The sequence below is a fragment of the Podarcis tiliguerta genome, assembly GCF_965153285.1.
Source record: "Podarcis tiliguerta genome assembly, chromosome: 16".
Taxonomy (NCBI): Eukaryota; Metazoa; Chordata; class Lepidosauria; order Squamata; family Lacertidae; genus Podarcis; species Podarcis tiliguerta.
This window is the reverse complement of record NC_139549.1, coordinates 39,303,223-39,330,539: the sequence shown is the minus strand read 5'-3', so window position 1 is coordinate 39,330,539 and position 27,317 is coordinate 39,303,223. Positions and strand designations below refer to the sequence as shown.

Below are 27,317 nucleotides of genomic sequence, written 5' to 3'. Positions count from 1 at the left end.
TACCTGACCACCATCTTGACAGGATACACGCCAATGCCCAGCCGCCTGTTTTCGGGGATAACGTAGGAAATCCTACCACTGCTGTTGGTGACCTCTGTGTCAAAGTAAGCCCATTCTCCTGATGGGGGTTGTGTCATGATATGAATATCCACCTACGGCACAAAGGAAATTTCGGAGGAAGAAGTATGTGGAATCATGAACATGTGTAGCAATTAACAATCTAGCAAATTATCTTGTTCTGATTTCAAGGTTTCAGGACATTCATTCTTTGTCTACTATCTTCTTTGTCTACTATCTTCTTGTCTACTATCTATGGTCTTCAGCATGTCTGCACACAGTATTAAAAGTATCTTAGGTAGCAGGGCCAGGAATAACTTCCAGTGCCTGAGATCTTACGAGAGTCACTGCCAATCATAACAGACTATAATAAAAATAATAATTTGTTAAATTTATTAATTTATTATTAATTAATTATATTTATATACCACCCTTCATCCTAAAATGTCAGGGGAACACAGGGGTACACAGGGGAAAAAATGTATACCGCCCTATACCTGTAGATCTAGGGCAGTTATAATGAGGGGGGTGGATCAATTGTATACCGTGGTTTAAGCTATGTCTCTTCCATTTTTGAAATGAAGACTATGAACTCCTTGGGGACATTTGACATTTATCTAACGCTTAGGTTACTTTGCAGAGCACCCTGAACACTGAGGGTGTTACTCTCTCCTCTAGCACTCTTATGACCCCTTCCAATATTAGCCTCAAGACTAATTTCAAACACCCTGAAGCAAGGCTGAGTCTGCGCCTTGGGTGAAAAAACAGGATGCCGATTATAACAAATAAATATATACATGCCACCATTCCTGCCAAGTACAATGCAGAAAAGGTGCTCATTTTATCCTACAATGAAGACAGGGCTTCTCAAACTGTGGACTGTGGACCATTAGTGGTTCTCAGGTGGTTGGTGAAGAACACATACAATTTGAATTTATGGAATTTGAACTGTAATGCAAGAAAATACAATATAAGCAATAAAAGAAACAATGCAAATGTGATTAAAAATCAAACAGCATCTAGCACAGCACACTGCAATTGCTATAAGAGACAGAAAAACAATGAGGTGGTCTGCCAAGAACCTCAACGATTTTAAAGTTGTCGATTGTGTGGAACCACTAAACATTTGACATTCCTAAACAATTTCTCCTAATAAAAAGAGAATATGAATATTGGATCCTGGCCTGAGTAAACATGGGAACTACAGAGAAGAAAAAGGATGACAGCAGCAATCCCCAATAACAATATTTGCTATGCCCACATCAGAGGCAAAAGCACATTCTCTGTATCACTTGCAAAAGTGACCCTATATGAAGTCACAAATCAAGTTTCTGAGCAGACAGAAGCAGACCCAGTTAATTGATAGAGAGAGTATTACATAGCAGCACTATATAGTAACTTGGTGCCTTGTGGATGTCTTAGATTACAATTCTCCCCAGTCCCAGCCAGCATGACCTCATTTGACAATAGACCTCTTGGGTTCAGGTCATCTGTCGTGTGTGTGTGTGTGTGTGTGTGTGATGATCAAGTTTCAGATTCTGATTATGTTGAATAGCACCAAGCACATTTCAGTTTCAGTTGATCCAGACATTAAATCTAACTGCAAGTTGGGCATTTAATATTTATACTCTGACCAAAAAGTTATTGTAGAAACATAAATGGAACATTTATTTTCTTCTTTGTTTTAAAGGGATCCGATTAGATCTGTAACAAGCAATACCTTTTCTCCTGTGAGTGTGACCATGTCCAATGGGCCATACATAAACCTTCCAGTTAACATTTGAGGTCCGTCCTCATTGGCAATAGCATCATTTATTCGGTGATTGGCTGTGACGTTCTATAAAGAAAGGAAAAACAAGCGTGTTTTTTCCTGCTCTGGAGGTGAGGAGCCAAAGCAATGGATTCAAGTTACAAGGAAAGAAATTCTGACTAAGCATCAGGAAGGACTTTCTGATGACAAGAGCTGCTTGACAGTGGAAAGGACTCCCTTGGAAGGTGCTGGACTCTCCTTCATTGGAGGCTTTTAAGCAGAGGTTGGGATGCCATCTGTCATGAACACTTTATTGAGATTCCTGACTTGCAGGGGTCTGGACTAGATTACCCTCAGGGTCCCTGCCAGCTCTACAATACTATGATTCAAAGCCTGTCCTTTCTGCGAGTTAGGCCCATCACCTACCAGCCTGAGGGTGCTGTGTCTTTACCACAGCATCGCAACCATTTATTTATTTACTTATGTAGACCCACCAATGTGCATGGTGCAGAGAACAAATAGTTAAGGAAGACACTGTTCTAGAAGGCAGGGAATAAACATTTAAAATAACAACAATGACAAATATTTATTTGTAAAATGTTTATGTATTTACATATTTCATTTTAAAAAATCAAAGTGGTTTACAACAAGTGCACATTAAGCCATACAATAAAAAACACATAAAATGTTAAAATTGGACGCCAATCAGTTATTGGAAATATTGGAGTACAATATGTGGAATGCTTTGAGAAGCAAGACAGGCTGCAAATCACTCACCCATCAACGGGAGAAGAGAAGAAGAAACACAGAGGGGAAGAGCAGGATGGCGCCAATGTCCCTATTTCAAAGCCTGCCTATGCATGAGTGGCTTGGGAGTGCATGAATGGCCACTGAAATTGTTAAGTGGCAGCCAAGGAGACCTCATTTCCACATATCTTACAGGACTTCTTATGCCTTTTAGAGAGTTGGACCATTGGCCCATCTACCTCAGTACTGTTTATATGGACTAGGAGGTGCTCTTGAGGGTTTCAGACAGGAGTCTTCCTTACCTACACCTGGAGATGCAGAATTGAATCAGGAATCTTTTGGATGCAAAGTATGTGCTCTATCCCTGAGGTACAAGCATATGGTTGATGGTTAAACTAGTCAGCAAGATGTATGTGGGGGTGTCAGACAAGGACTGGGGAGATCCAGGTTCAAGCGCCAGCTCAAGTCAAGCACCTCACTGGGTGTCCTTGCATCAGTTCCTAACTCTCAGCCTAACAGGGTTGTTGAGACTGAGGATTAAAAAGTGGAGGAAGAGGAACCATTTACAAATAAAACAAATAAAATTGTTTCATGCTCACTAACAAGTTTCACAAGCAACCGTCTTTTTTTCATGGTGACACAATCAATGCCAGATGCAATTTGCTAGAAAGCCATGGAGCAATGACTTAGAGGGGGAAGGTGTTCCTCAATGAAGCCAGTGAATTAACTCGTGTTAATGAAACCCTTGGACTGGCCAAATGGAGTGCACATTGCTTTCAATATAGAATAAAATTAAATTTTTCAAAAACAACGGAAGACTGTCCTTACCCTTAGCTTCACATGGGTCCTCTTGCGAAGCCACTTCTCCCTGGGCTTAGAAGGAGTAAAGACAGAGACCTCCTTCCCATCCAGCTCCAGGATGCTGGCGTTCTCGTGCCTCATCACCTGAGGAAAGCATAGCCTGGTCAGGGATTTCCACAAAGTGCAAGAATCTACTACACTCTGTTTGCCAAGTGGAAGATGCCTAGCTCTGGTGGCAGGAGAAGTCACCGGAGCAGCTGAAATCATTGGACAATTCTGTTATCACCAGATGGGCTCTCCAATATCCAGTTCTTGCCCTATGCCTAGCCAACCCTGCAAACTTGTTGTAGCCTGTTTTTGCGTAAGTTGCAGCCTGTTTGCACCCATATCTGTTTCTGAATGTCCTTTGTTCCATTATTGGGGGCCAGGTGCTTTGCACATGTTGCACAACTGAGTGGCACTAGCTGGGCTTCTGCACTTCTTTAAAAGGAAAGGTTTGGTTTTTTGTACTCCTACGTTTTCCCTCTGCCATTTTTATTTTTAAAGAACTGGTAGTTATTCTAGATTACTTAAAACAGAGCCATGGGGTGAGTGTGAACAGATGGTATTTAAAACAATTAAGAGATGGGCAGAATTGAAGTGGTCAGGAGAACACTTTCAATTGCGGCTGGAGTTTCCATTTGCGTATTGAAAGTGCTAAATGAATTATTAATGGCAACAAGCAACACTCTGAAGTGTCTTTGATGTCACTGTGCAGATATAATTAACATTACACTTTAGCACATCTAGTGACATTTGGTCAGTTGAAAGACCAATTATTTTTTAGACTCATCCAATGTCCAATCCTGATTATTTTCAGTTGTCACAACTGTCACTCTGTCCTACACCAGAAACACCAACACAATCACAGTTTTTGCCTGACGCAGGCACCACCTATCAGCTCCACAGACATGGCCACTCTTGGAAGCTGCTGCTGCTGCTGCTGCTGCTGACCTCATCTGCTGGAGAAAGTCTGTTTGGCTCTTCCTGTTGTATTTAGCAGGGGGTGGCACCCCAGTGGTGGCTGATGCCCCCAACTATGGTTATTCGCAGCAGCTTCCAAAACTGCCTTCTTTCCGTTCGTAATGCTTCTTGCAAATTGAATGCTGGATCAGGTCTCTGACTCTTAATGTCTCTCCACTTGTTTTAGGGAGTAGATATACTTAAAAAAATATTTTAAAACAAAGTATGTATACTTTTATGCCTATCCTTCTGTTAAAAATGTATATAAGTTTATGAACATTAAAAAAAAGTTTGACAACTGCTTTAGGGATACAGGAAAGCATGCTGGTGACATCACAAGTGCTAGTCTATAGGAACCCATCATACTCAGCTTTTCCCTGATTTGCTGAAAAACTTGCAAAACTCACCCATCCCTTTCTTGCAGCTCACTCCAGGATGAGAAGTATGTATGTGTGTTTCTAGTACAGTGAAGTTGTGTGCAGCCATGTCTGCCACATTCTGCAAATGTTTTATTCCTATAGCAGGAAAAGCTTTCTCCTACTGGGGGAATGGATGCAATCCTTTGTCATCATTTAGTCTGCTGTCCTCGTGCTAAAGCTGTGTACTCATTCTGGTGGCATCCCAACCCTTTTCTCCCTGCTCTGGGGAAATCTTTTCTTCAGAAATGCATTATTATCACACATTGCTTCCAGATCCACTGACCTCTTGACTCAGCTTCTGCAGCACCAGACACGTCCTGGGGTGACATAAGATTCCAGCAGATTCAGCAATCTAACTAAGGCAACTCTGGCTCCAGGATTCTGGTAGAAACGTGTTTCAGAGACCAATCTATCCTCTTGCCCCTTTTCCTGATTCTATCATACTGAGGATGGCAAGCGCCTAGAAAACTCCATGAACAGTGCAATCCTATACAAGGCTTTTCTGAAACAAGGCCTGCTGAATTCAGGGGGACTTACTCCTAGCCGAATGCATATAGGATTGCAGCTTTAAAGTAATGAATTTCATGAACTGGCCTAAACTATGCAAAACATTCATGCATTTAAACTGCACGCTTTATTTTAGTTAGCCAATCTTAGAGGTTTTGCTTTTACAGAATTTTTGTTCCAATTATTTTTTGTTATGATACTGAAAAGTTGAAACTAACAGAAAGTTTGTGAGGGGAGGGGTATGCAGGCAAGAAGGCTAGAAGATGTCACATCACACACATGCTCACAAATACTTAAGTCAAAGCCCCCACAGTTTCCCCCCCCCCCGCTACCATCATGAGCACCAGAAATATGAACACTTTGCCAAGGGTATCATAAGCTACATTTATTAAGAGGGAGAGTCATTCATTATATCTGGAGCTTTGCATCAGATATTTTCAGCTTGTAAAAATGCAAAGCAAAATTGATGATAAATTAGCTGTGTCCAGTTTCCTTGAATAACTGTGATTTGCCTCGGCAATTTAATAGTAACAGAGGACTGAGGGTGTGTTCACATTAGAACGCAGTGAAATAGTTTCACCGCTCTATCCCTCTGGCTGCTCACATCAGCAGGGTTTCATTAGTGTCAAATTAATTTCTGTTTGTGTACACAACAGAGGATGTTGACAGGGAGGGGATGCCTTTACCCTACGGCTTGGCTAGAGATGGACTAGGAACTTAAGGGCTCCAAACTGGTGCAAAGCAGGCTTGAGAAACAGTACATCAAAGAGTAGTGTTTTGGATAACGTTGTGTGAACATGGATTAAAGACTGGGACCTGGAAGCACAGTGAGTGCACGGTAAATGGGAGTATGAGCACAGTCCCTGTGTATGCTGGAGATTTGCAAACCAAATAGGACTGACCTGCCTGAGGAGGAAGGAAACCACATCTGTTGACTCCCAGTAGCTTGCATGGAAGAGGTGCGGCAAGGCCACCGTAGGGAAGGCGGTGAGGGCATCGGGGCAATAGAGAGCATAGTCTATTCTTTTCGTTCCCCACCATTTGGCAGCAACTGGGAACAAAACAAAAGGAGACAAAACCCCAACATTTGAATTATTCCTTTCATGGAAAGGAAAAGTAAAAAATAATTCAAGTCTACATTTCAGGCCCATTGCTTTCCCAACTAAAATGTCAGGAAACTCTCTTTCTGGGTGTAACAACTTTGGCCCCATCTCCACTATACAACTAAAGCAGTGTCACACTGCTTTACACAGTCATCGCTTTATTGGCCAAGGGAGCCGGCGTACAGCTTCTGGGTCATGTGGCCAGCATGACTAAGCCGCTTCTGGCGAATCAGAGCAGCGCACGGAAATGCCATTTACCTTCCTGCCAGAGCGGTACCTATTTATCTACTTGCACTTTGAGGTGCTTTCGAACTGCTAGGTTGGCAGGAGCAGGGTAGGACCAGAGGTAGCTGGGTTCAAACCACATATTAAACTGGGAACCAAAGTTCTTTAGGAACAAAAGCGGAAATTGTACTTCAGTCTGTCACTTACCTGTCTTATCATTATAGTTATGTGTCAGGAGACCACCATTGAGGCACCTTAGCACCTGCAAACTTACCATTTCTGGGTGTCTAATTTTTAAAACACACATTCCCATACACATTTCTAAATCAACAACAGCCTCTCAAAAGCTGCTGAGTGTCAAAAGAAAAGGCAAGAAGTGTATTGTTGAGAAAGGATGCCCCTCGCCTCACCAATTCCCACAGTAGATCCTCTCTAGATTCCTTGCTATAGAATTTCAAGGCAAGAGGAGGAAACCAAACATTGTCCTGTTAGGAGAACTGCCATTTAGTTGCATGGAGGTCATAAATTGCCATTCTGACAGCATAGCTTCAATTGTCCTGGTGGATTTCTCAAATTTATTTATTTGCTTTACCACAAATGTCCATCATAGAACAGATTGTGTTGTACCAGACCAGCAAGAAAACCAAAACTTCTGGAAAATCCTGCCAAAAAAGACTTCTTTCCTCCCAGATTCTGACATAAGAGAGGAGTAGTTGGCTTTCTACTCCCAAGCCAAAGCCATCTCATAAGTGGAGGTGTTCCAGCTTTCTATTTGCCTTTCAAAGCATTTATGGCCTGCAGCTGTGATTTTGGGATCTTCCAAACAGGACAGTCAAGAATAGCTGCTTCCTCCTAGGAAACTGCAGCAATAGTACTGCAAGTGCTATAGAGGATTTTAAAATTAATCAGAGTGTGCACTACAGAGGCAGGTGGCTGTTAGAGGCAAGAAAGTTAGTCATCAAAGCAGAGTGGAAGCAAGTGTTGTTTAAACTATGCCAAGATGGTGAAGGAGCCCCATGAAAAGCAGACCCATTTGGCTCTGGAGAGAGCGACAGAGGAGGTTAGTCAGTGATGCATCTTGCTCCCCTTGTCTCTCTCCAGAATACCTTTCTCGATGTCCAGGTCCGGGATCTGCAGAATGGCATCCACTTCCCAATGGGAGGAGCTCCCAACCCTTCTTCCTATGGGGTTCTGGGAAATTTCAGGTTTAGGCGCCCTATGCCTTTTGGGCGAGGGTTGGGTGGGGGCCTTGTGTGGGAGGGCAAGCAGGGCTAGAAAGCTAAACCCCCTGGAATGGGTGAGATGGTGTTTGTTTTCTAAAAGGAACATTTAAAACGATAGGGGGAAAGACAAAACAAAAACAAAACACACGCCTGTTAAAACACAAGTCATGCAAAGAATGCAACTTAATTTTTGTCCTTTGGTAGTGTGATGGGGCTATGAAGGAAAAGCACCGGCTGTTTAAGCAACAGCTGTAATCCCCCCCCCCCACAGACACCATACACATCAAGGGGCAAAGTGTGTGGAAGGGGGCAGTGGAAGCTCTAGCTCTGCTCCCAGCAACCTGTGGTTCTTCCTGGCACCACCATCCACACCAATGATCTAAGCATCCAGGCAACTTCCTATGTCATTTCCTCCCCCAGCTGCCCCCAACCCCCGCCGTTGCCTCAAATGCTTGCAGGTAGGATGGAGAAGTTTATGGACAGACTGCTTTCTTTGCTTAAAAAAGTAAAAGTGTTTTATTCATAACCATAAGAAATATTTAACTCTGCAACTAATTAATTCAAACCCATAGTATTATCAACTAAGGTGTCTTTAATGAGGTGATAACCTCAGAAAGTAATTACATGTGTACCTCTGTGAGTGTGTGTGTGTGTGTTGGTATATATGTATTTCAGATGTGGAACAGCTCCAACATCTGATCCGTGAGATGCAAAGAGCTGGTGTAGAAATAATGGCTAGAGAAACCTGAGCAAGCCCCTGGTTTGACTCTTGCCTGTGTCCGGATGACGTGGCCTTAGGCAAGACACTCTAGCTCACTCCCAATCTCTCCATTTGCAATATGGAGGAGAACAACACTGACTTACCTTACAGGGATGGTGTGAGGATTTCAATCAGATGATGCATGCGCAGCACTTTGAATAAATAAGTATTAAAAGAACTGAAGGAGCACTGAAGTGAAACCAGATTGCAGCCCAGACCCTCCTTCTTTTCAGATGAGAATGCTTGTTCTTTTAGGCCTGCAGTTTGGAGACCCCAGCATCTCAATGACAAGAATGAAGCAGGACAGGACATCGGTCAATCCTTCAAGCTGCTCAGAGACCTGGTGTGGGGGAGCTAGTGGGAAAGGACGACATTTCCAGGGGGGGAGGAACACTTACTGTTGGCTATGTTGGAAGCAGTGTAACTGTCTGCCATTCCCGAGACCTGGCTGGCAATGCTGGCCTCGCTGGCTCTCCGGAAGCCCCTGTATTGGGGGGCTGAAATGGGAGCCGAAGGGGATGCGCTTTCCATGAAGACGCCACCATGAGACTGAACAACATCCGCTACGGAGACGAAACAGGGAAATCAAAAATATTAGACCAAACGGACATAGAGCATGGTGAGATGAACAGGGTGCAAAAATCAAATAAAATCAAGCAAAACATGCACAACACACAAAGCAAAGGCAGAAAACACCACAACTGATGTCAAATCAAATCTTTCAAAGTTGGTTAGATGGAATAAGCATTTCAACAGCACCCAGATTGGAAAATGAAACCAACACCAGCACAAATAAGCATTAAAAAAAGGTCCAGCAGCTCTGTAGTCGTAAACAAAATAATTGCCTTGGAAGAAAACAGAAATATGTGACTGAAAGAACCTGAGTTGCCTATTGGATGGGCTCACACCAATATACACCGCTTGCACAGAGCAATGTATATACAAACTGTGTTTCTGGGAAATCGGGGCAGAGGGTCTTTCAGAAGCTCCCCAGGGATTCTTCCATTCAAACATCATTAATGGCAGACAAGTGTTCGTGAAATACATTTTGCCCAATTTACTCATCAGCTGCATTTGAGTTTTGGGTGCAAATTATAACTAGAATGCATTCGAAGTGCGTACATGGCACTCCCAAGAACATGTGAATTGAGACTACACTCTAGAATAGGGATAGCCAATGAGATGTCCTCTAGATGTTGTTGGGCTACAATTACCAGCGTCTCCAGCAGCCAGCAAGGCCAGTGACCAGGGAGGACAGGAGCTGAAACCCAGAAACAACATCTGGAGGGCACCATGTGGGAAACCCCCGCCCCATAATATATCCTAGAAACATTTGCAATGCAGCTGAGTTGCTCAGCCATTGTAGAAAGGATTCCTTCCATGCAGAAAGCATGAAGTGGTGTGGTATTGGCTGGAAAATATTTATATATTTAGAGAATTTATATACTGCTTAATTAAAACACAAGAAATTATCCAGAGATATAATCAGTTAAAAGCCAATTACAAAATCAGAAATAACTTTAAATTTTATTTTATTTATCTAACAGAATTTATATAGTGCTTGGTTGTAGGAAGACCTCCAAGCAGTTTAGGAAAATGTAAAATAAACTTTGAAATTATCAATAAATATATTTAAAAACTGGTATACAAAATTATTTAAAAGATTATTAAAATCAACGTTAGCTAAAATGAAATGAAATATATGTAACTCCTACATGTCTGGACAGGCTCTGAAAAGAATATAGTGAAGGTACCTGCCTGATGGCAAGCTTCCTAGCTGATAGTTACCTGGGTCTTCTCTCCCACCCCCCTTTAAGATAGGGGCAACATTTGCCTCTACCCCAAGGACCCCACTTGTTCTCCAAAAATTCTCAAGAATTATAGACAGAAGCTCTGAGATTACATCAGGCACTGGAGATTTCAATTCCGTTAAACCAGCCAGGTGTTCCATTACCACCTTTTTTCCTATATTGGGCTGCAGCTCTCTCTTTGCATCATTTATTCTTTTATCCCCAGGGTAGGCGCTGCTTTCCCTTTCAGTGGATGTTCAGCAGTTCTGCCTTCTCTGTCACCCACCTCTGTCTTCTCCATCTTCTCTATTTCTCCACCTACTTGCTTGTTTTTCCTCTTGCTTTGAACATAGCTGAAGAAAGCTTTTCTATTATTTTTAACCTAACTATCTTGCAAGTTTGAGTTCATTCTGAGCTTGGGCCCACCTGACCTTGCATCTGCTGGCTACTTCTGTATACTCTTCCTTCATGATTTCTCCTTTCTTCCATTTCTTACACATCACCTTCTTAAAATCTCAGCTCATCTGTAAGCTCCTTATGTAGCCACACTGGTTTCTTTAGGTGCCTTCCACTTTTCTTTCTTGTTGGAATTGACTGCCTTTGTGCCTTCAGTATTTCACTGTCAAAAAAACTCCTATCCATCTTGGACTTCCTTCACTTTGAGTATTTCTTACCGTGGGACTTCATACAACAGTTCCTCAAGCTTTTTGAAACCAGCCTTCTTAAAGTCCAGAGTGCATGTCTGACTCCACTCAGCTTTCCCTTCCCTCTGTATAATGAAACCCAAGAGGGCATGATCACTTCCTCCCAAAGTTCCCAGCACATTCACTTCATCAATCAGTTCCTCCCTCTTGGTGAGGACCAGGTCCAAGATGAGATGATCCCCTTGTTGCTTCCAGCAGATATGGGAATAGCTGAGGTCTCCTATATCCCTCCTTTTTGACTGTTTGGTAATCTGCTCTAGGAAGGCATAATCCAAGTCCTCAGTATGGTTTGAAGGTCTGTAGCAGACACCCACAGCAAGGTCACTGTTCTTTCCCTCTCTTATATATTTTACCCATATATACTCTTCCCAACTGTATACATCCTTTGCATATAATGCTGCTACTCAGTGCTTTTTCCCCCTAAAAAAATGTTCAGGGGTACTCTCATTTTGACTCAAGAAAACACCATTTTATAGTTCAAATCAGGGAAAATAAATACAGTAAAAGGACAAAAGTACAAAGATTCACAAAATGTTTAGGGGTATGCGTCCCCCCAGAAAAAAAGGACTGCTGCTCCTCCTCCTTTCTTTTGAGCAGGTTTTACCTCTCAGTTTCTATATTCCAGTCACAAGTCACATCCCACCAGTTTTCAGGAATGCCTATTAGGTCATATTTGTCATCCTGTATTAAGAAATTAAGTTCTTCTTGCTTGTTCCCCACACTTTGCACATTTGTGTAGAGACATCACAGGTGTCTGAGGTGAGGGCATGGAATCGGTTTTATAGCTCCAGAGAAATAGCATGGCTCCTGACAGTCCGGCTTTTTATGTCATGATTCTCCAGCCCTCTGTCCCCAGTACTGGGCGATCTTTCTCATTCCTGCATCTTTTTTCCAGGACGGTCCACTCTGGTACATCAAAACTTCTGACCCCAAGTTAGTAAGTTAACACAGGTAAGAAAGGTTGTGTAATTCAAAAACACAATGGCAAAGAAACCAAACTCTTGCAGCTAATGGTATTAGGTAATGGCCCATAAATCCATAGAGGGAAGATGTAGACATAAAAATCCAAACCTATAAGAAATTGTTCCCCCTCCTAGCACTAGATGGCACTGTGTGAATCTGATAGAGCCAATACCAGCTGCTGGTAACCACAGGTGGGCAGAATGCTGCTGTTCGGTTTGCAGGCTTCCCACAAGCATCTGGTTGGCCACTGTGAGAACAGGATGCTGGAATAGATGGGCATTCAGCAGCTTTGCCTTATGCTCTTCAATACAAACAGTGTTCGTAGAGCTAGGGCGAAAAGGGCATGGGAGACTGTCTTGCAGGGGGAGGACTGTGTAGTTCAGGGGTAGAATAATCTGTTTTGGCTGCAGAGGGTCCCAGTTCAATCCCTAGTATCTCCAGGTAGGCCTGGGAATGATCCCTGCCTGAAATCCTGGCAAACTGCTTCCAGTCAATGTGGAAAAATCTGAGCTGGAGGACCAATGGTCTGATCTAGTATACAGCAGCTTCCTATGTTCCTGAGTCTTAGCTTAAGAGAAGAACCAGACTGCTGCATTCTCCATCTCCATCTCACACATTCTCAGTCTTGGGCCTATTCTCCAGTGGCTCCCTCTTGGCCAGCTGCCATTATTATATATATTTAGGCGGTAGGGAAAAACCTTCCTCGGTAACCACACTTTTGGCCTATAACCATCTGTGGCTTTTAGAAGTGGGAAGGATGTTTTTATTTATTTTTATTTTCCTAAAATTTATACACCCCTTGGCAACAAAAAAAACCCAACACCCCTCAAAGTTGTTTACAAAAGATAAAATAGCAAAATCAAGAAAAGTTTACAACCTTACTTTAAAACATACAAAAATTAAAATACTAAAACAGATTAAGATTACCTCAACTTTCTAAGCATCTGAGTTGGCTTGTCTAAACAGGAATGTTTTTAACAGGCACTGAAATTTGCAATGACATCACAGCATGAATGATCTTTCAGTGTTTATTTCTAAATTGATATACTGCCCTTCAGCACACAAACAGACGAGTTCCGTGCTGTTTTGGAAGTCAATAAAGATTTTAAAACCATATAAACTCTATAAAAACAAAAGCAGTCAGTAGAAACAGCAGATAAAATGGTACTAATTTAAAATCCCATCAGATGATAAATTATTAGATGTTATTGGTCAACGACCACCATGCATCCTCTGTAAGCATCAGGTCCTAGTTGGAGGTTTTTACCTTGCTTCCTAAAAGCTGTGATTTGCACAGTTTTGAAAATAAGTATGAAGGAGGAACGATCCACTCCAATTATTTTCACAAGTCAACCGTGATCTTGCAAACACCCCTTTGATGCAAAATTTGAAAAGAAATGCAGCCAGGCAGAAAATCAGCAACAAAAGGAAACTTGATTTTGGAAGCAGAAGCCATTAGAGGCACCAAGGTCTTGAAAGCTTTCCCACATAAACGTTGAATCCTGTACATGATTGGTGTCTAAACTTAATGCTGAGCATATTTGGAAACTGAGCATATTTCAGGACATGAAAGAAGTTCCTACAAAGGGAGCTCCGGTGAGGATGCAGGGAACTTCCTTCTGCTTCTAGACTTCCACAGGAGCAGAAGCTGCCTAGGGAGGGATAAATCTGCCAATTTCAATCTCCCTTTCTTATTTTCCACTTTTAAGTTGAGTTCCCCACATTTCCACAGTGGTTTCTGATTTTTAAAAAGTCTTCATGCAAATTAATCTGCATTTTAGTGTGAATTTCTTCTGATATATGCATTTTTGCAAGGCAATTTCTCCTAAAACAATGCATTTTGTATGCTATTTTCACAAATATATGCACATTTTGTTCCTATTTTATCCTAGCTATATTCATTTTTGCACGCACTGCTTGGCAGAGCAACACCTCGGCCCCCTAGAGTAGATACATATCGCATAAGCAAGCAGTGCAATTTTACAGGGATTTTAATAGCACAGGATAGGTGTGGGGGAAGTGGATATTGCCAGCCCCTTCCTGTGCTATAAAAGGGATGCTGGATGACCACCACCAGAGAGCCCTTCAGGGAGTTTAAACTTCTATGGAACACAAAGCATGCACTTCATATCCTAAACAGCAGAGGGAACACTTGGAATCCAATGCCAGGTGGATAAAATTTGTATATGCTAATTTATACGTACAGATGCAAATTCAGAAATAGTGACTAAAGTACCGTATTTTTCGCCCTATAGGACGCACTTTTTCCCCTCCAAAAATGAAGGGGAAATCTGGGTGCGTCCTATGGGGCGAATGCAGGCTTCGCGGACCTCTCCGCAAACAGCAGGAGCGCTCCCGCTGCTGGCGGAGACGTGCCTGCATGCCGAAGCCTGCGCGCGCTGAGCTCAGCGCGCCCAGGCTTCGCGGACCTCTCCGCTAGCAGCGGGAGCGCTCCCGCTGCTGGCGGAGAGGTGCCTGCATGCGGAAGCCTGCGCGCGCTGAGCTCAGCGCGCCCAGGCTTCGCGGACCTCTCCGCTAGCAGCGGGAGCGCTCCCGCTGCTGGCGGAGAGGTGCCTGCATGCCGAAGCCTGCGCGCGCTGAGCTCAGCGCGCCCAGGCTTCGCGGACCTCTCCGCTAGCAGCGGGAACGCTCCCGCTGCTGGCGGAGAGGTGCCTGCATGCGGAAGCCTGCGCGCGCTGAGCTCAGCGCGCCCAAGCTTCGCGGACCTCTCCGCGAGCAGCGGGAACGCTCCCGCTGCTGGCGGAGAGGTGCCTGCATGCGGAAGCCTGCGCGCGCTGAGCTCAGCGCGCCCAGGCTTCGCGGACCTCTCCGCTAGCAGCGGGAGCGCTCCCGCTGCTGGCGGAGAGGTGCCTGCATGCCGAAGCCTGCGCGCGCTGAGCTCAGCGCGCCCAGGCTTCGCGGACCTCTCCGCTAGCAGCGGGAGCGCTCCCGCTGCTGGCGGAGAGGTGCCTGCATGCCGAAGCCTGCGCGCGCTGAGCTCAGCGCGCCCAGGCTTCGCGGACCTCTCCGCTAGCAGCGGGAACGCTCCCGCTGCTGGCGGAGAGGTGCCTGCATGCGGAAGCCTGCGCGCGCTGAGCTCAGCGCGCCCAGGCTTCGCGGACCTCTCCGCTAGCAGCGGGAGCGCTCCCGCTGCTGGCGGAGAGGTGCCTGCATGCCGAAGCCTGCGCGCGCTGAGCTCAGCGCGCCCAGGCTTCGCGGACCTCTCCGCTAGCAGCGGGAGCGCTCCCGCTGCTGGCGGAGAGATGCCTGCATGCCGAAGCCTGCGCGCGCTGAGCTCAGCGCGTCCAGGCTTCGCGGACCTCTCCGCTAGCAGCGGGAGCCAGCACTGGGCTCCCACGGCTTGCAGAGAGCTGCCTGTTTGGGGGCTGGGGTCGGGGGAAGCTCGGGCTTCCCCAACCCCGCGCCTGGGGGGGAAATAATTTTTTTCCTTTATTTCCCCCCAAAAAAACTAGGTGCGCCTTATGGGACGGTGCGTCCTATAGGGCGAAAAATACGGTACCACTGCATCCTAGTAGAGAAGACAGTGCTGCTATTTTTTTGATGGGCAACTTCAAGGTTCCCTCTGCTGCTCTCCCTTCTTAGGGCTCTTTATCTTTGAGCTGGATTGGGCAGGCAAGCCCTTCAAATAGAGAACTGTCCTGTGTAAAGTAGGGCAGATGGCCACCCTAATCAAAGACATTTAACGCAAAGTCACGAATTCTCAGTTCCTAGACCTGGCAGTGGGAATGAACTAGGAGTGCAGAGAGGAATCTCTTCCTTCCGCTAGAACTGCAGGCTGGATAATGAGTCAGCTAAATGCTGAGTCACTGGGATTTTCACCTTCTCCTTTTTTGCTGTTGTAGCATCACACGACCTCCCTTGCCTCTTGCAGTGGGTCACTTGGTTCCTCCTGCCCAGATAGGAAATGTCTCATCACTGTGAACATCAATCTGCAACTTTGCACCTAACCACACGCAAACCCCTCCAAAGTGGACTGAGCGGCAGCATGAAAAACTGCAAGCCTATACGTTTGTGTTGAGCACCTTGGACAAGCTTGTCTGTGTGAGCTAGGCTGAATGCAAGCAAAGGATTTTTTAAAACTCTCCAAGCAGAGGTGGAGGTGTGAATTGGTTCTTCTCGGCTCAGCGGGCATCACCTTGCGCACAGTGTGTACCTCCACCCCTGCAGAATCAGGCATGCGTGGCCAAGGGGAGAAAAGAGGTTTGCTTTGCTTGCTTGTCACTTATCAGAAAGGGAGGTATACCAAACAGATGATGGAGTGCCTATGCACTAATGCTAAAGGTGCTGGAGGTGAACTTTTGAGCAACACAGAGTTCTTCAGGTACCAGTGTCCAAAATAAAAAATTAAAAAGGGGCAGGGAATATTACTCCTAATTTTAAACATAAAATTGCTACCTGGTTTTGTATTTGCTTGTTTCCCATTTCTGCTGTGTGCACCATATCTGAAAAATTCTGTGCAACTCCAACATTCTGTACAGGTAGTTGGTCCTCTGAAAGAATACCGTCCCTGCCTCTGCCAATTTTGTCCTGGGGGAATCAACCTGGCCACTAAGGCAGTAGGGAAAGCTTTCATGATCCTTGGGGGCGGGGAACCAGCTGTTTATCAAGCATCACCCACAATCCCAAGAATATATGTCACAAGACAGTATGGGGAGGGAGAAGGGCACGTTACACACACTCAGCAAATCCAGAATTTTTACTGGAAAAATCTTGCCAATTCAGGATGGGAACAGGGATACTGGTTTCCATGAAGCTGTCGTGGTTCTGGAGAGCAACCAGTGGGCTGCTTTCTACGAGGAGGACAGGGTTGCTCTGGACTGTTTCAACTAGAAGCAGATGAGGAAGAAAACAAATAGGGGCAAAAAAACAACAACAAACCACAGAAAGTGTAACAACAAGAGACCTCACAATTGATGTCAACAACAGCTCAGGACCTTGCCTAAAGGAATTCAGACACAGGAAAGAAAACCAAGGGCTCTAAGGTAGATGTGATGGTGGTCAGGTCTGAACAGGTGTTAAGAGGGTGGGGTGCTAGTGGCTTACAGCAGAGAATCAGGAAGGGGTGCTGAACCACTTCTCCCTGCCAGAAATAAGAGATTTCAGCACCTTTTCACACCTACTTCACCTAGGGCTTGCTCACATTTCTGCTTGTCCTGTGCCTAGAAAGCACACTTCCAAGCAGTTTTCTGCTTGATCCACTTTTCTAGGCATGGGTCCGAGCGGTTTCCCCCTTGTCCTGCTCCATTCCCAGGGAAACCTGCTCTTTAGCTCTAAACTGGAATAAATGGCAGCCCATGGAAAACCTGATTGCTGTTTGCTTCAATTGAGCACAAAAGAGCAGTTTTCCCTGGGGAAAAGAGCAGGACAAGAGGAAGTATGAATAAGCAGACAAAGCAAATCATTTGCAGATAAAATCGCTCAAATTTGGAAGGAGGCAGACTTCACAGTGGGGCAGGGCTGGGGTGGGAGGGTGCCAGCACTCGGTCTAGTCACGTTCATGGGGTCAATTTCAACCTGGCCAGGCTGCTTGAATGAGTCTTATTGACCCTTGCCCATCCTGGCCCACAAAAGCGAGCCAGAAAGGGCTGGGCAATGGGCTCTGAGGAGTGGTAGAGTGTGGGTGAGTCTTCCTGGAACCCCTTAAAGAGGTGGTTATTGAACCGCCTCTTAAAAAAACATCTTTGGAACTGGCCACCATGGCCAATTATCACCAAGTCTCAAATATTCCACTCCTGGGCAAGGTGACTGAGTGGGTGGTCATGGAACAACTCCAGGCACATCTGGAGGATGCAGACTATTTGGACCTCTTCCAATCGGGTTTCAGGTCCCACCATAGGACTGAAACTGCCTTGGTTGTGCTGTTCAATGATCTCTTGCAGGCTAGGTAGGGAAAGAGGTGAAAGCTGTTTGCTAGGTCTGCTGCATCTCTCAGCAGCTTCTGATACTATCGACTACAGTATCCTCCTGGACTGTCTAAGAGGGCTGGGAGTTAGGGGCACTGTTATGCAGTGGTTCCACTCCTTCCTCCTGGGGCATGTCTAGAAACTAGTGGTGAGGGATGAGTGTTTGGTCCTCTGGGTGCTCACTTGTGGGGTGCCTCAGGACTCTGTCCTCTCCCCCATGCTTTTCAACATATGAAACCACTGGAAGAGATCATTGGGGGGTTGGGCTGGGTGTTCACCAACATGTGGATGATACCCAGCTCTACCTTTCATTTAAATTGGAACCACTGAAGGCAGCGAACTTCCTGTGTGGGTGTCTGGAGGTGTCTGGGGGGTGGATGGTGATCAATGGATTGAGGCTGAACCCCAACAGAAGTATTGTTTCTAGAGGACAGTGGGTGGGCAGGTGGGGGGACTCCCTGGACCTGAATGGGGTAACTGTGCCCCCAAAGACCAGGCGCACAGGCTGCGGGTCATTTTGTATTCACAGCTGTCCATGGAGGGGCAGGTTAATTTTGTGTCCAGGGCAGCTGTCTAACAGCTCCATCTGGTATGCAGGCTGAGGTATCTGCCTGTGTACTGTCTTGCCAGAGTGGTAGACGTTCCGGTTATCTCTCACATGGACTACTGCAATGCACTCTGCGTGGGGATACCTTTGAAGGTGATTTGGAAACTACAACTAATCCAGAATGGGGCTGCTAGACTGGTGACTGAGAGCAGTCACCGGGACCATATAACACCTGTCCTAAAGGATCTACATTGGCTCCCAGTATGTTTCCAAGCACGATTCATAGTGTTGATGATGACCTTTAAAAGTCCTAGTTGTCTAAGGCTCTGTACCCGATGAAGCGTCTCCACCACTGTTGTTCGGCCTGGACACTGGGATCCAGCTTCGAGGGCCTTCTGGTAGTTCCCTCAGTGTGAGAAGTGAGGTCACTAAGCAGAGGACATTCTTGATGGTCATGCCTGCCCTGTGGAACGCTGCCCCCCCATCAGATGCCAAGGAAATAAACAACTATCTGACTTTCAGAAGATATCTGAAGGCAGTCCTGTACAGGGAAGTTTTTAATGTTTGATGTTTTATTATGGCTTTATAATTTGTTGGAAGCTGCCCAAAGTGGCTGGAGCAACCCAGTCAGATGGGTGGCATATAAATAAAAATAATAAATCATTATTAATTATTATTACTATTATTAGCCCCCAGTGAGGCTTTTCCCCAGTCAGAGTTTAAATGGGAGTCAAACAAGGGATGGGGAGTAGTTTCAAGGGGGTGGGAGTGTGGTGTGGGGAAAGGGTTCAGCACCCTCTTTCACACGCTCCTCCACATGAAATGACTTCAAACTCTTATATACCTGTTCAGCTGCGACCAGAATTCTGTAACACAGATCTGCTGACATCACATATACTTAGACCACAAGGAATGTTCAAGTCAGGGTTATTCACATCTGTACTTGCCTGTGCCACGTGGAACGAAATTAGGGCACATGGTGGCATGCAATTTTGGTGTCTTTTGGGTTATGAACTAAAGCATGCTCACTTGGAAAAAATTCAATAGACATCAATGCACTTTACTTCTAAGTAAAGTTCAAGGTATCAGAATCACCCACTTTCCTTGCTCAACAAGGCACATTTCTAGATTTCAGTAGTGCAGAGAATATATATATATATGGTTGTTGCTAAATATGAAGAGATTCCAGTGGGACTGGGTCATGATGAAAAAGGTAGACCTCTGAGACTTAGGGCTTTTTATACCACAAATGTTCCAGTTTATTATTTGTCCTGCTCCTCCAGCTGGCAGCAATGTGGTAAGGTTCGGGGAGCATCACAGAACAGCTAAGATGAGTGGAATAATGTGAAGACCATCAGATACAGTCCACCATTAAAGCACTGTTATTGCATCAATAATTATTGGTGCAGAATACAGCCGCAAAAGAACCAAACAACCTAATCTGGAAGGACTCCAACAAGCAACAGAACACATTGAAAAATGTAAATGTTTTCCCCCAAAAAACTATTGGAATTGTAGTTTGGGAGGGTGCTAGCAACTCTATCTTTTATCTCCATCTCAAAACCACAGGCTACTTGGTTGGGAAATTATCATGACTCATGTCAGCAAAATAGGTTTGGGAGAGGCTTAAACTTGTAGCGAAAACACACACACACACCCTGCATCAGCTGGGATTCTTTTGCTCTATACCTGTGGGCTCATGGTGGGGAGAGGGGAGGAGCTCTGAACTTTGCAAAGTGCCCCTCCCTTAGCACTGAGTCAACAAAGCCAGATCACACACTTCTTGGCTAAGAAGGCGGGTCTGAGGTGGCCTAGCCGCCAGGCATACTCAACCCAGCAACTCTAATGCTAACTCAAACACTGCTCCTACAACCAAAATGCCTGTTGGTCTCCGCAACTGTGTGTTCCATCTTAGACTGAGTTCTTCCAGAGGTGAGAAACCAGTGCATGAGGTATACCACTTCAAACAGCAGACAAGGGTGCCCATGATTAAATACTTTTTCAATACACTAAAATCCCCTCCATTTGGAAAACTAGATGTTGGAGGGAAGGGAGGTCTTAGCCTAACCTCCTTCCTGACTCACTGGCTTTCTACGTGGAAGGATTTTCACTCATGTGCCTCCACAACCTGAATGCCGAAGTGGCTTATTACTTCAATGTGGCCATAGATGCCTTTTGGCTTTTGGAATCAAAAAGCTGACTTACCCAGGAGGGCTGAATTGCCATCCCCGAGAGGAAACCTCTGGTAGCGTGGGACATTAAAGGGTGGTAAAATGTGGAACTTCTTTTCCAGAAGAGGTTCCAAGCGTGAGGCCGACGGGTCTGCAGGGTGGAACAGGTTATAGACTTGCTGACAGGCTGGTCTCAACTGGAAGACTGAGCAATAGAGAGGGGAAGGTGCGGTGGAAGATACAGACAAGATATTAAAGCTGGAGACTACCATCTTACTGCTGATCTCATCACATTGACAACATTGGCTGTTTATGCAGGCATACCTCAAAGATATTGCGACTTCGGTTCCAGATCACCGCAATAAAGCGAATATTGCAATAAAGAGAGCCACACAACTTTTTTTTGTTTCCCAGTGCATAGAAAAGTTATGATTACACTATACTGTAGTCTTTTAAGTCAGACTGCCCCCCACCCCTGGCTGCCAGGGAGGGAAGGGGAAAATCCAGCTCCACCCCCATGGCCAGAAGAGGGGCAGTGGGATTCCTTCCCCTGGAAGCAGCCATGCTGCCTGCAACTGCACCCACATCCTCGTAAGGAGAAATATCTGTGAAACACAGTAAAGTGAGGTGCAATGAAATGAGGTCTGCCTGTCTATTCCCTGGACATAGATACTATGATGCTGCTTACTGACACAATGTTTTTCTTAATGTTGGCAATACAGAATTTTTTTTGCTAAGTAAAAGAAAACAAAGTATTATCGGTCAGCTTGTCAAATCACAACATGTAAGTAATATTTAAGTTAGCCGATATTTATGTGCACAGTTTTTACTAAGCCCTGGTCACAGTGGCGTAGCGTGGGTTGTCAGCACCCGGGGCAAGGCAAGTAATTTGCACCCCCTAACCCGTGGATTTGCACCCCCTAACCCGTGGATTTGCGCCCCCTAACCCTACCCCCCAGATGTTGTGCCCGGTGCGGCCGGCCCCCCCTGCACCCCCCACGCTACGCCACTGCCTAGTCATACTGTTTATTGCATAGTCCTAAAGCATTATGAAGTAACTGCATAACCGACATTTCATTTAATAAATCAAACAGTTGCTTATTGCGGAGGGGAAGGGTTGTATCCCACTGGGAGAGCATCTGCTTTGAATGCAGCAGCTCCTGGATTCAATTCCAGCACCTCCAGGCAGGGCTTGGAAGCCCTGGAAGCCACTGCCAGTCAATGTTAGTATAAGGCAGTGCCATATGTTCCCATGAAGATGGACCTAACACTGAAAGAGAATTCCCAGTGGATTCTGAACTTATTGTGTAAGTCTGGCTTAGCAATTTGCACAAGAAGTCTATGTTCCACCAAGCAAACTCAGGGTTGGTAATCAATCTTACTCCACCGCCCCTCATTATTTATGCAAACTGCCTGCCTTAGAATAATTTTTAAGTGCCATATCTCATTTATCACCCTTTTAAAATGGAAGCACTTTGAAGAGTTGAGATGCTCAAGGGTTTGAGGTGGGTGCCATGGTGACATCATGGACACTAGCCAAAGCAGGTTTGCTGAACATTTACACAGCTCATTATTCTTCAGAGCTCAGCCACAGAGAGAAAAATATACACTCGGAAGTAGTTACAGTGCTTCCAAAATAACTTCACCGCTCTAAAACCCGTACATTTATCTGCTTTATAGTCTGAGTTTTCCATATTTGCGTCTTTGCTCACAAAACCTTTTAACAATTATTTTACAAGTATGTACAAATATTTTGCAAGCATTTTGAAATACCCCTTTGCCCAACACGAAAACTTACTGTCAAGAGTTGGAATGACGGTTTTTCGCAATGCGAGGACCAGCCCCAAAGGAGATCCAAACAGGAAGAAGTCTGTGATCTCAAACTCAAATTTCCCAAGATTTCCTCCATCCAGCACAGTGGAACTGCTTGATGTCCTTGATCCCGCATAGTTTTTTAGAGCACTAGAATGTAAACTGGAGAGAGGTGAAAACAGACTGTAAGCAACAGTGAAGAAAGCAAAACTACAAGACAGACAACCATGGATGCGTATCATGCTGTGATTAATGTTGCATGCTGTTCTTAAGAGTTCAGAACGCACAGGATGATGCTCATAAGGAAACATGTTTGTTTGGACAACTGTAGATTCAGTGCTGGACTGCGGACACTTAAATTGGTGGAAGAACATTTAACACAATGTAAGAATTATTTTGTGCCAACATTATGCAAGATGCTGTACATCATGTGAAGTTGTTTCTAGTAGCAAAACAACAAGAAACATGGTACCCAGGCTGCTTTAAAAACAAAAAACAAAAAAACCCTCAGTCCTCTTTGCATATGTCATGAAGGGAAGTATCACTGTTTGTTCATTTAAACACCAGGTGTTGCAGACATATTGGTCCCACAGAATGGAAGAGACATAAAAATGATGTACTATGTGGCCCAACTAGCTTTTCCATTCATTTATAACCCTTTGAACTGCACTATCTCCACCCTCCACCACAGTCTAGACATTTTGGAGAAAAGCTGTTTACATTTCTCCTGACATTCAGGATGGGGGGAAAAATCATAGTAGGTTTGAAAGTTTGCAGAACATCTAAGCAGTCAGCTGGTCCAAAATAACATTATCTTTTAAAAATGTATTCTACTGTATATTCCTCTGCATGCTTACTTGAAAGTCAATGCCAATGTGTTTATTGGTGCTTGCTCCCAAGTAAATATGCAGAGGATTACAGCCCAAGAGTCCCCCTTTTTTTTCCACATGTGGTCCTCCAATGTTCTAGATTTCTCTACATTATGGAAAGCTGTGAATGGTGCTTACCTATTTCTTCCTCAAAGAAGTTGTTGGGACACAAGTGTTAAGGGATTAATAAAGGAGAAAAGAAAAAGAAAAGAAACAATAAGAGAGGAAAGAGAAATAGAAAGATCACAATTGGTAGGAAGGGAGTCTTGCATCTTTGCATGCTGCCTCTGTCTCATCGACCAGCTCAAAATGTATATGCATCAACTCACAGATTTATAGCACGTGTGATATGAAGCCTTGTACAGCTCATATGATCGATTATATGTCACACTACGCATCCTGCCCACAGCCTACCAAGGTCAGGAGAGCAAATCACTCCCCTTCACATTAACAGAGTTATAGCAGGACTTTTGATCAAGCACTTCTGCCTCTGTGACATAGCTGGGTCTCAGCTGGGTCTCCCATCCACCAGGAATGCCACAAACCACTGCTGCCTTTGCCACTCTGCTGCAGGCTGCTGGACACTTGTGCTTTAATAAAGTGGCTTCCAAACTGTTCTGTAGGGCACCCCAGAGTGCTGTGGTAGCGGGTTACTGACAATGCACAAAGCTACTGAGTTGAAAGACAACTTGCCCACTGCCACCAATCTTCCCTTGCAATGTACAGATGCAGGAGAGAATCAGGGATATTCTACAGTGCTCCTGCTTTGCCCATGGGACAATTGAGAAGGCCCAGCCAGTGTACTCCATGAAAAGTGCATTTGACCTACTACCTTCCCCAGGGTCCCCTGCGACATGCAGGAATTTTCTTCACTGATGCTCAAGGGATCAACACAACAGGTTTCCTAAAGGTAAAAAAAGTCTGAAAGAACTATTGCCTCCCAGCAGCTTCTCAAGTATGCCGTTAGTGGCTGAGCACATCTGACTTTAAAAATGCCCACTGTTTCAGGTCTCCTACTAGATAGGTCCCAAATCTCCTAAGGGCAGGTGGGAATTTCCTCCTTTTCATGGGCCACAGCCTCTGTTCTGTGTAGTGTAAAATTCCAAACAACCAGAAGCCCCATCTGCATGATTTACAGAGCAACACGCAGAGTTAATAACCATGAAAGGGTCTGGAGGCAAAGGAGATGTAATTCCCTACTCCCTCCAAGGTTTGGAGAACTGGTGAAGACAACAAGCCTGTGATATTGTTTAGTGCCAAGAGCAATACAAACAGAAGCTGCAGAATCCACTAAATCTTTTTAATATTACCAAGAGGTACTTTTTCCCTGCAGAAAATACGTGGGATAAATAAAACATATGACTTCATGGTTGGAGAGAAGAGTTTTATGGGCACAGGCTGGGAACAGTCGACAACACAAATTTCACAGCAGCTATCCTTGAAAGTATTTGTGGGTGAGGCTTGTTTGCATGTTAAGCTTTTGGTGAGTTCCCCTCTCCTCCCACCAAGGTTCACGTGTTCTAAAAAAAGGCTTAGCAAATACGTGGGACACAGCATCTCACCATCTCTTTATCATTCCTGGAACTTTCAGCATGGTGTCATTTAAATTTCTTTTACAGAGAGCTATTCTTCTGCAACCTTGTAAGGCATATCATAGCTACTCCCATTTCACAGATTAGAGATTGAGGCTGATAGATAGGGAATTGCTCAAGACCACTCAGTATTTTTTTCCTCTCTCCCTTTTCTCCCTTTTGGGGAAGAGCAACTTAGATCAGAAAAAACAGTTAAACACTTGCTTCCAAAATGGTTTGGGTTTTTTTGCTGGGGGGGGGGGGAGGGGTCATCACGGGAAGGGGAACCACAGCTGAATGCTTCACCTATAAAAGCTTCCAGGTTCAACCCCCTGCATCTCCTGTCAAAAAAGTTCAGATCCTTCTCAGTCTCAGACCCCCAGAAAGCCAAGCTCTCCTGGGTTAAATGAACCATAAAGGTAGCTTCCTGTGTCCCTATCTCATCACGGATCTCCTATGTTACATGCAGCTTGGCCCTAAAGAGGTGGTCATTTACGTGCCAGGTGTGGGGAACCTTTGGCCCACCAGATGTTGCTGAACCACTGAATCAAGCTTGCTGGGGCTGATGGAAGGTGTAAGTCCAGGAATGACTGGAAGGCCAAAGGTTCCTCTATACCTGGTTTACATATCCACAGGAATGTACAGAAGCATCCATTAATCTGAAAATGAAAATTATAACAATACTATAAAGCACAGTCTATTGGCAACAATCCCAATCAGCCAATCAGCCACTCTTCCCTCCCGTGGCAAACCTACCTGGAGAGGAAGGCCTGGTGCTGCTTGATGGTGTCCACTTCGTAAGTCGACGAGTCGCTCCTCTTCCGCGGCAGCTGCTTCCTGGACTCCTCCCCGTTGCTGCGAGGGATGTCAATGTTGCTCCGGCTGAGGTGGCGGCTGGCTTCCAGGCTGGAGCCCCCTGAGCAGTAGCTGTTGTTCACAATGATTCCAGGAGACAAGAGGTCAGTGTCCTGGAATTTGAAGGGCACAAGGCCTAGGCGTCAGAGCCCTGACAAAGGGCAATCGCGTTGACACTCCGTCGGAAAGCAAGCACAGAAGACCCTCAGCCCAAAGACGTGCCCCGTGGGCTGTCGCTGGGCTTGCCGGATGTCAGTGTTTGACCCCCAAGCGCCTCAAACTGTTGCGGGCCAGTGACCCAGCCATCAAAGTAATTAGCTTTAGTGTAATCATCATCAACAACAACATCATTAATACACTGTCGCTGTAAGAACATAAGGGCCTGCTGACTCTTGTAAAAGTCATTCAAGTTGGTGTCACCACTGTCTCCTGAGGCAGGGAGTTCCATAGTTTTAACTAGGTGCTGCATGAAGAAGTACTGTCCTTTATCTGTCCCGCATTTTCCAACGTTCAGCTTCATTGGATGTCCTGGAGTTCTAGTGCTATGACAGATCTCAATCTTTCTCTCCCCTTAGAAACCCTGCAGGCTTCATTACGGGCCTTTCGCCACGTGTTTCACCCAAGGGATGGGCAGAAGGTTGCCATATGAGAATGTGACTTTTCAGTGGTGTCCCCCCAACCCCGTTTGTGGAATGCTCTCCCCAGGGAAACACGCCTGGTGCCACCATCCACCAGTTTTTAGGCACCAGGCCTCTGGGAGATTAACTAGGCCTCCTCCACAGTGTTCATCCTTCAGTCAGGTGGCGTAGGACCTGTTCTTTTCATTGTTTTGTTCAATGAGTATTTTAAGAATTTTGTATTGTACACCATTTTGCTTTTTCTGGATTTTAACTGATTCTGTCCATTCATATTTTACCTTGTTGATATTTTCTTTTTGCATAAAGCAACTAAGAAATGTAGTAAATGATGATGATGATGATGATGATGTAATTAAGAGAGTGGGCATGATACTTCACAGTGCCCAAATGAGTTTTCAATCTAAAATTCAACACAGGGGAAACAATAGAGGAACAAGAAGGAAGGGGAGGCAAAGGAAGAATGAGATGGCGCAATTATTTCACTTACACATGGTTTGTCTTAGGCTGTGAACACACCATACATTTAAAGCCCATGAATTTCCCCAAAGACTTCACAAAACTATAATTCCTAGCGCCCTTAACAAACCACAGTTCCCAGGATTCTTTGGGGGAGGGGTCAGTGCTTCAAATATACAGTGTGTATGCAACCTTAGTTATAGTGGGGCAGGGATAGCAAACAAGGCAGCCTCCAGATGTTGCTGTGCTCCCAACTCCCATCAGGGATTTTGGGAACTGTAGTTCAACAGCATTTGGAGAGTACTACCTTGGCTACCCCTGCAGTGGAGCTTGAGGATGTGGAGGTTATGCCAAAGGCGTGTTTGGAGGAGTGGCTTTAAGAGGGGTGGCAGCAGCACAGAAGGGATTTGGGAGGCGGTTCCA

General features: G+C 45.1%; 1 protein-coding gene and 1 long non-coding RNA gene across 13 annotated transcripts in view; one reads left to right on the top strand and one right to left on the bottom strand.

Annotated features, from left to right (window-relative positions):
- LOC310666937 overlaps positions 1 to 27,317 on the top strand; it is a 288,749-nt gene that overhangs the window by 705 nt on the left and 260,727 nt on the right. The window lies entirely within an intron of this gene.
- Positions 1 to 27,317, bottom strand: part of PITPNM2 (phosphatidylinositol transfer protein membrane associated 2) — a 210,676-nt gene that overhangs the window by 12,269 nt on the left and 171,090 nt on the right. For 6 of the 12 annotated variants that reach the window (XM_083418119.1, XM_083418112.1, XM_083418116.1 and 3 more), the window contains 10 exons: positions 25,702 to 25,913; positions 22,492 to 22,667; positions 20,728 to 20,898; positions 16,749 to 16,898; positions 8,993 to 9,157; positions 7,718 to 7,927; positions 6,186 to 6,334; positions 3,383 to 3,499; positions 1,778 to 1,894; positions 4 to 152 (listed from right to left, as the gene is read on the bottom strand). In XM_083418119.1, the coding sequence (XP_083274245.1) occupies positions 4 to 152; positions 1,778 to 1,894; positions 3,383 to 3,499; positions 6,186 to 6,334; positions 7,718 to 7,927; positions 8,993 to 9,157; positions 16,749 to 16,898; positions 20,728 to 20,898; positions 22,492 to 22,667; positions 25,702 to 25,913 (1,616 nt within the window). The remainder of the gene's footprint in view (positions 1 to 3; positions 153 to 1,777; positions 1,895 to 3,382; positions 3,500 to 6,185; positions 6,335 to 7,717; positions 7,928 to 8,992; positions 9,158 to 16,748; positions 16,899 to 20,727; positions 20,899 to 22,491; positions 22,668 to 25,701; positions 25,914 to 27,317) is intronic. The other 6 variants (XM_083418120.1, XM_083418121.1, XM_083418123.1 and 3 more) reach the window with 6 other exon arrangements.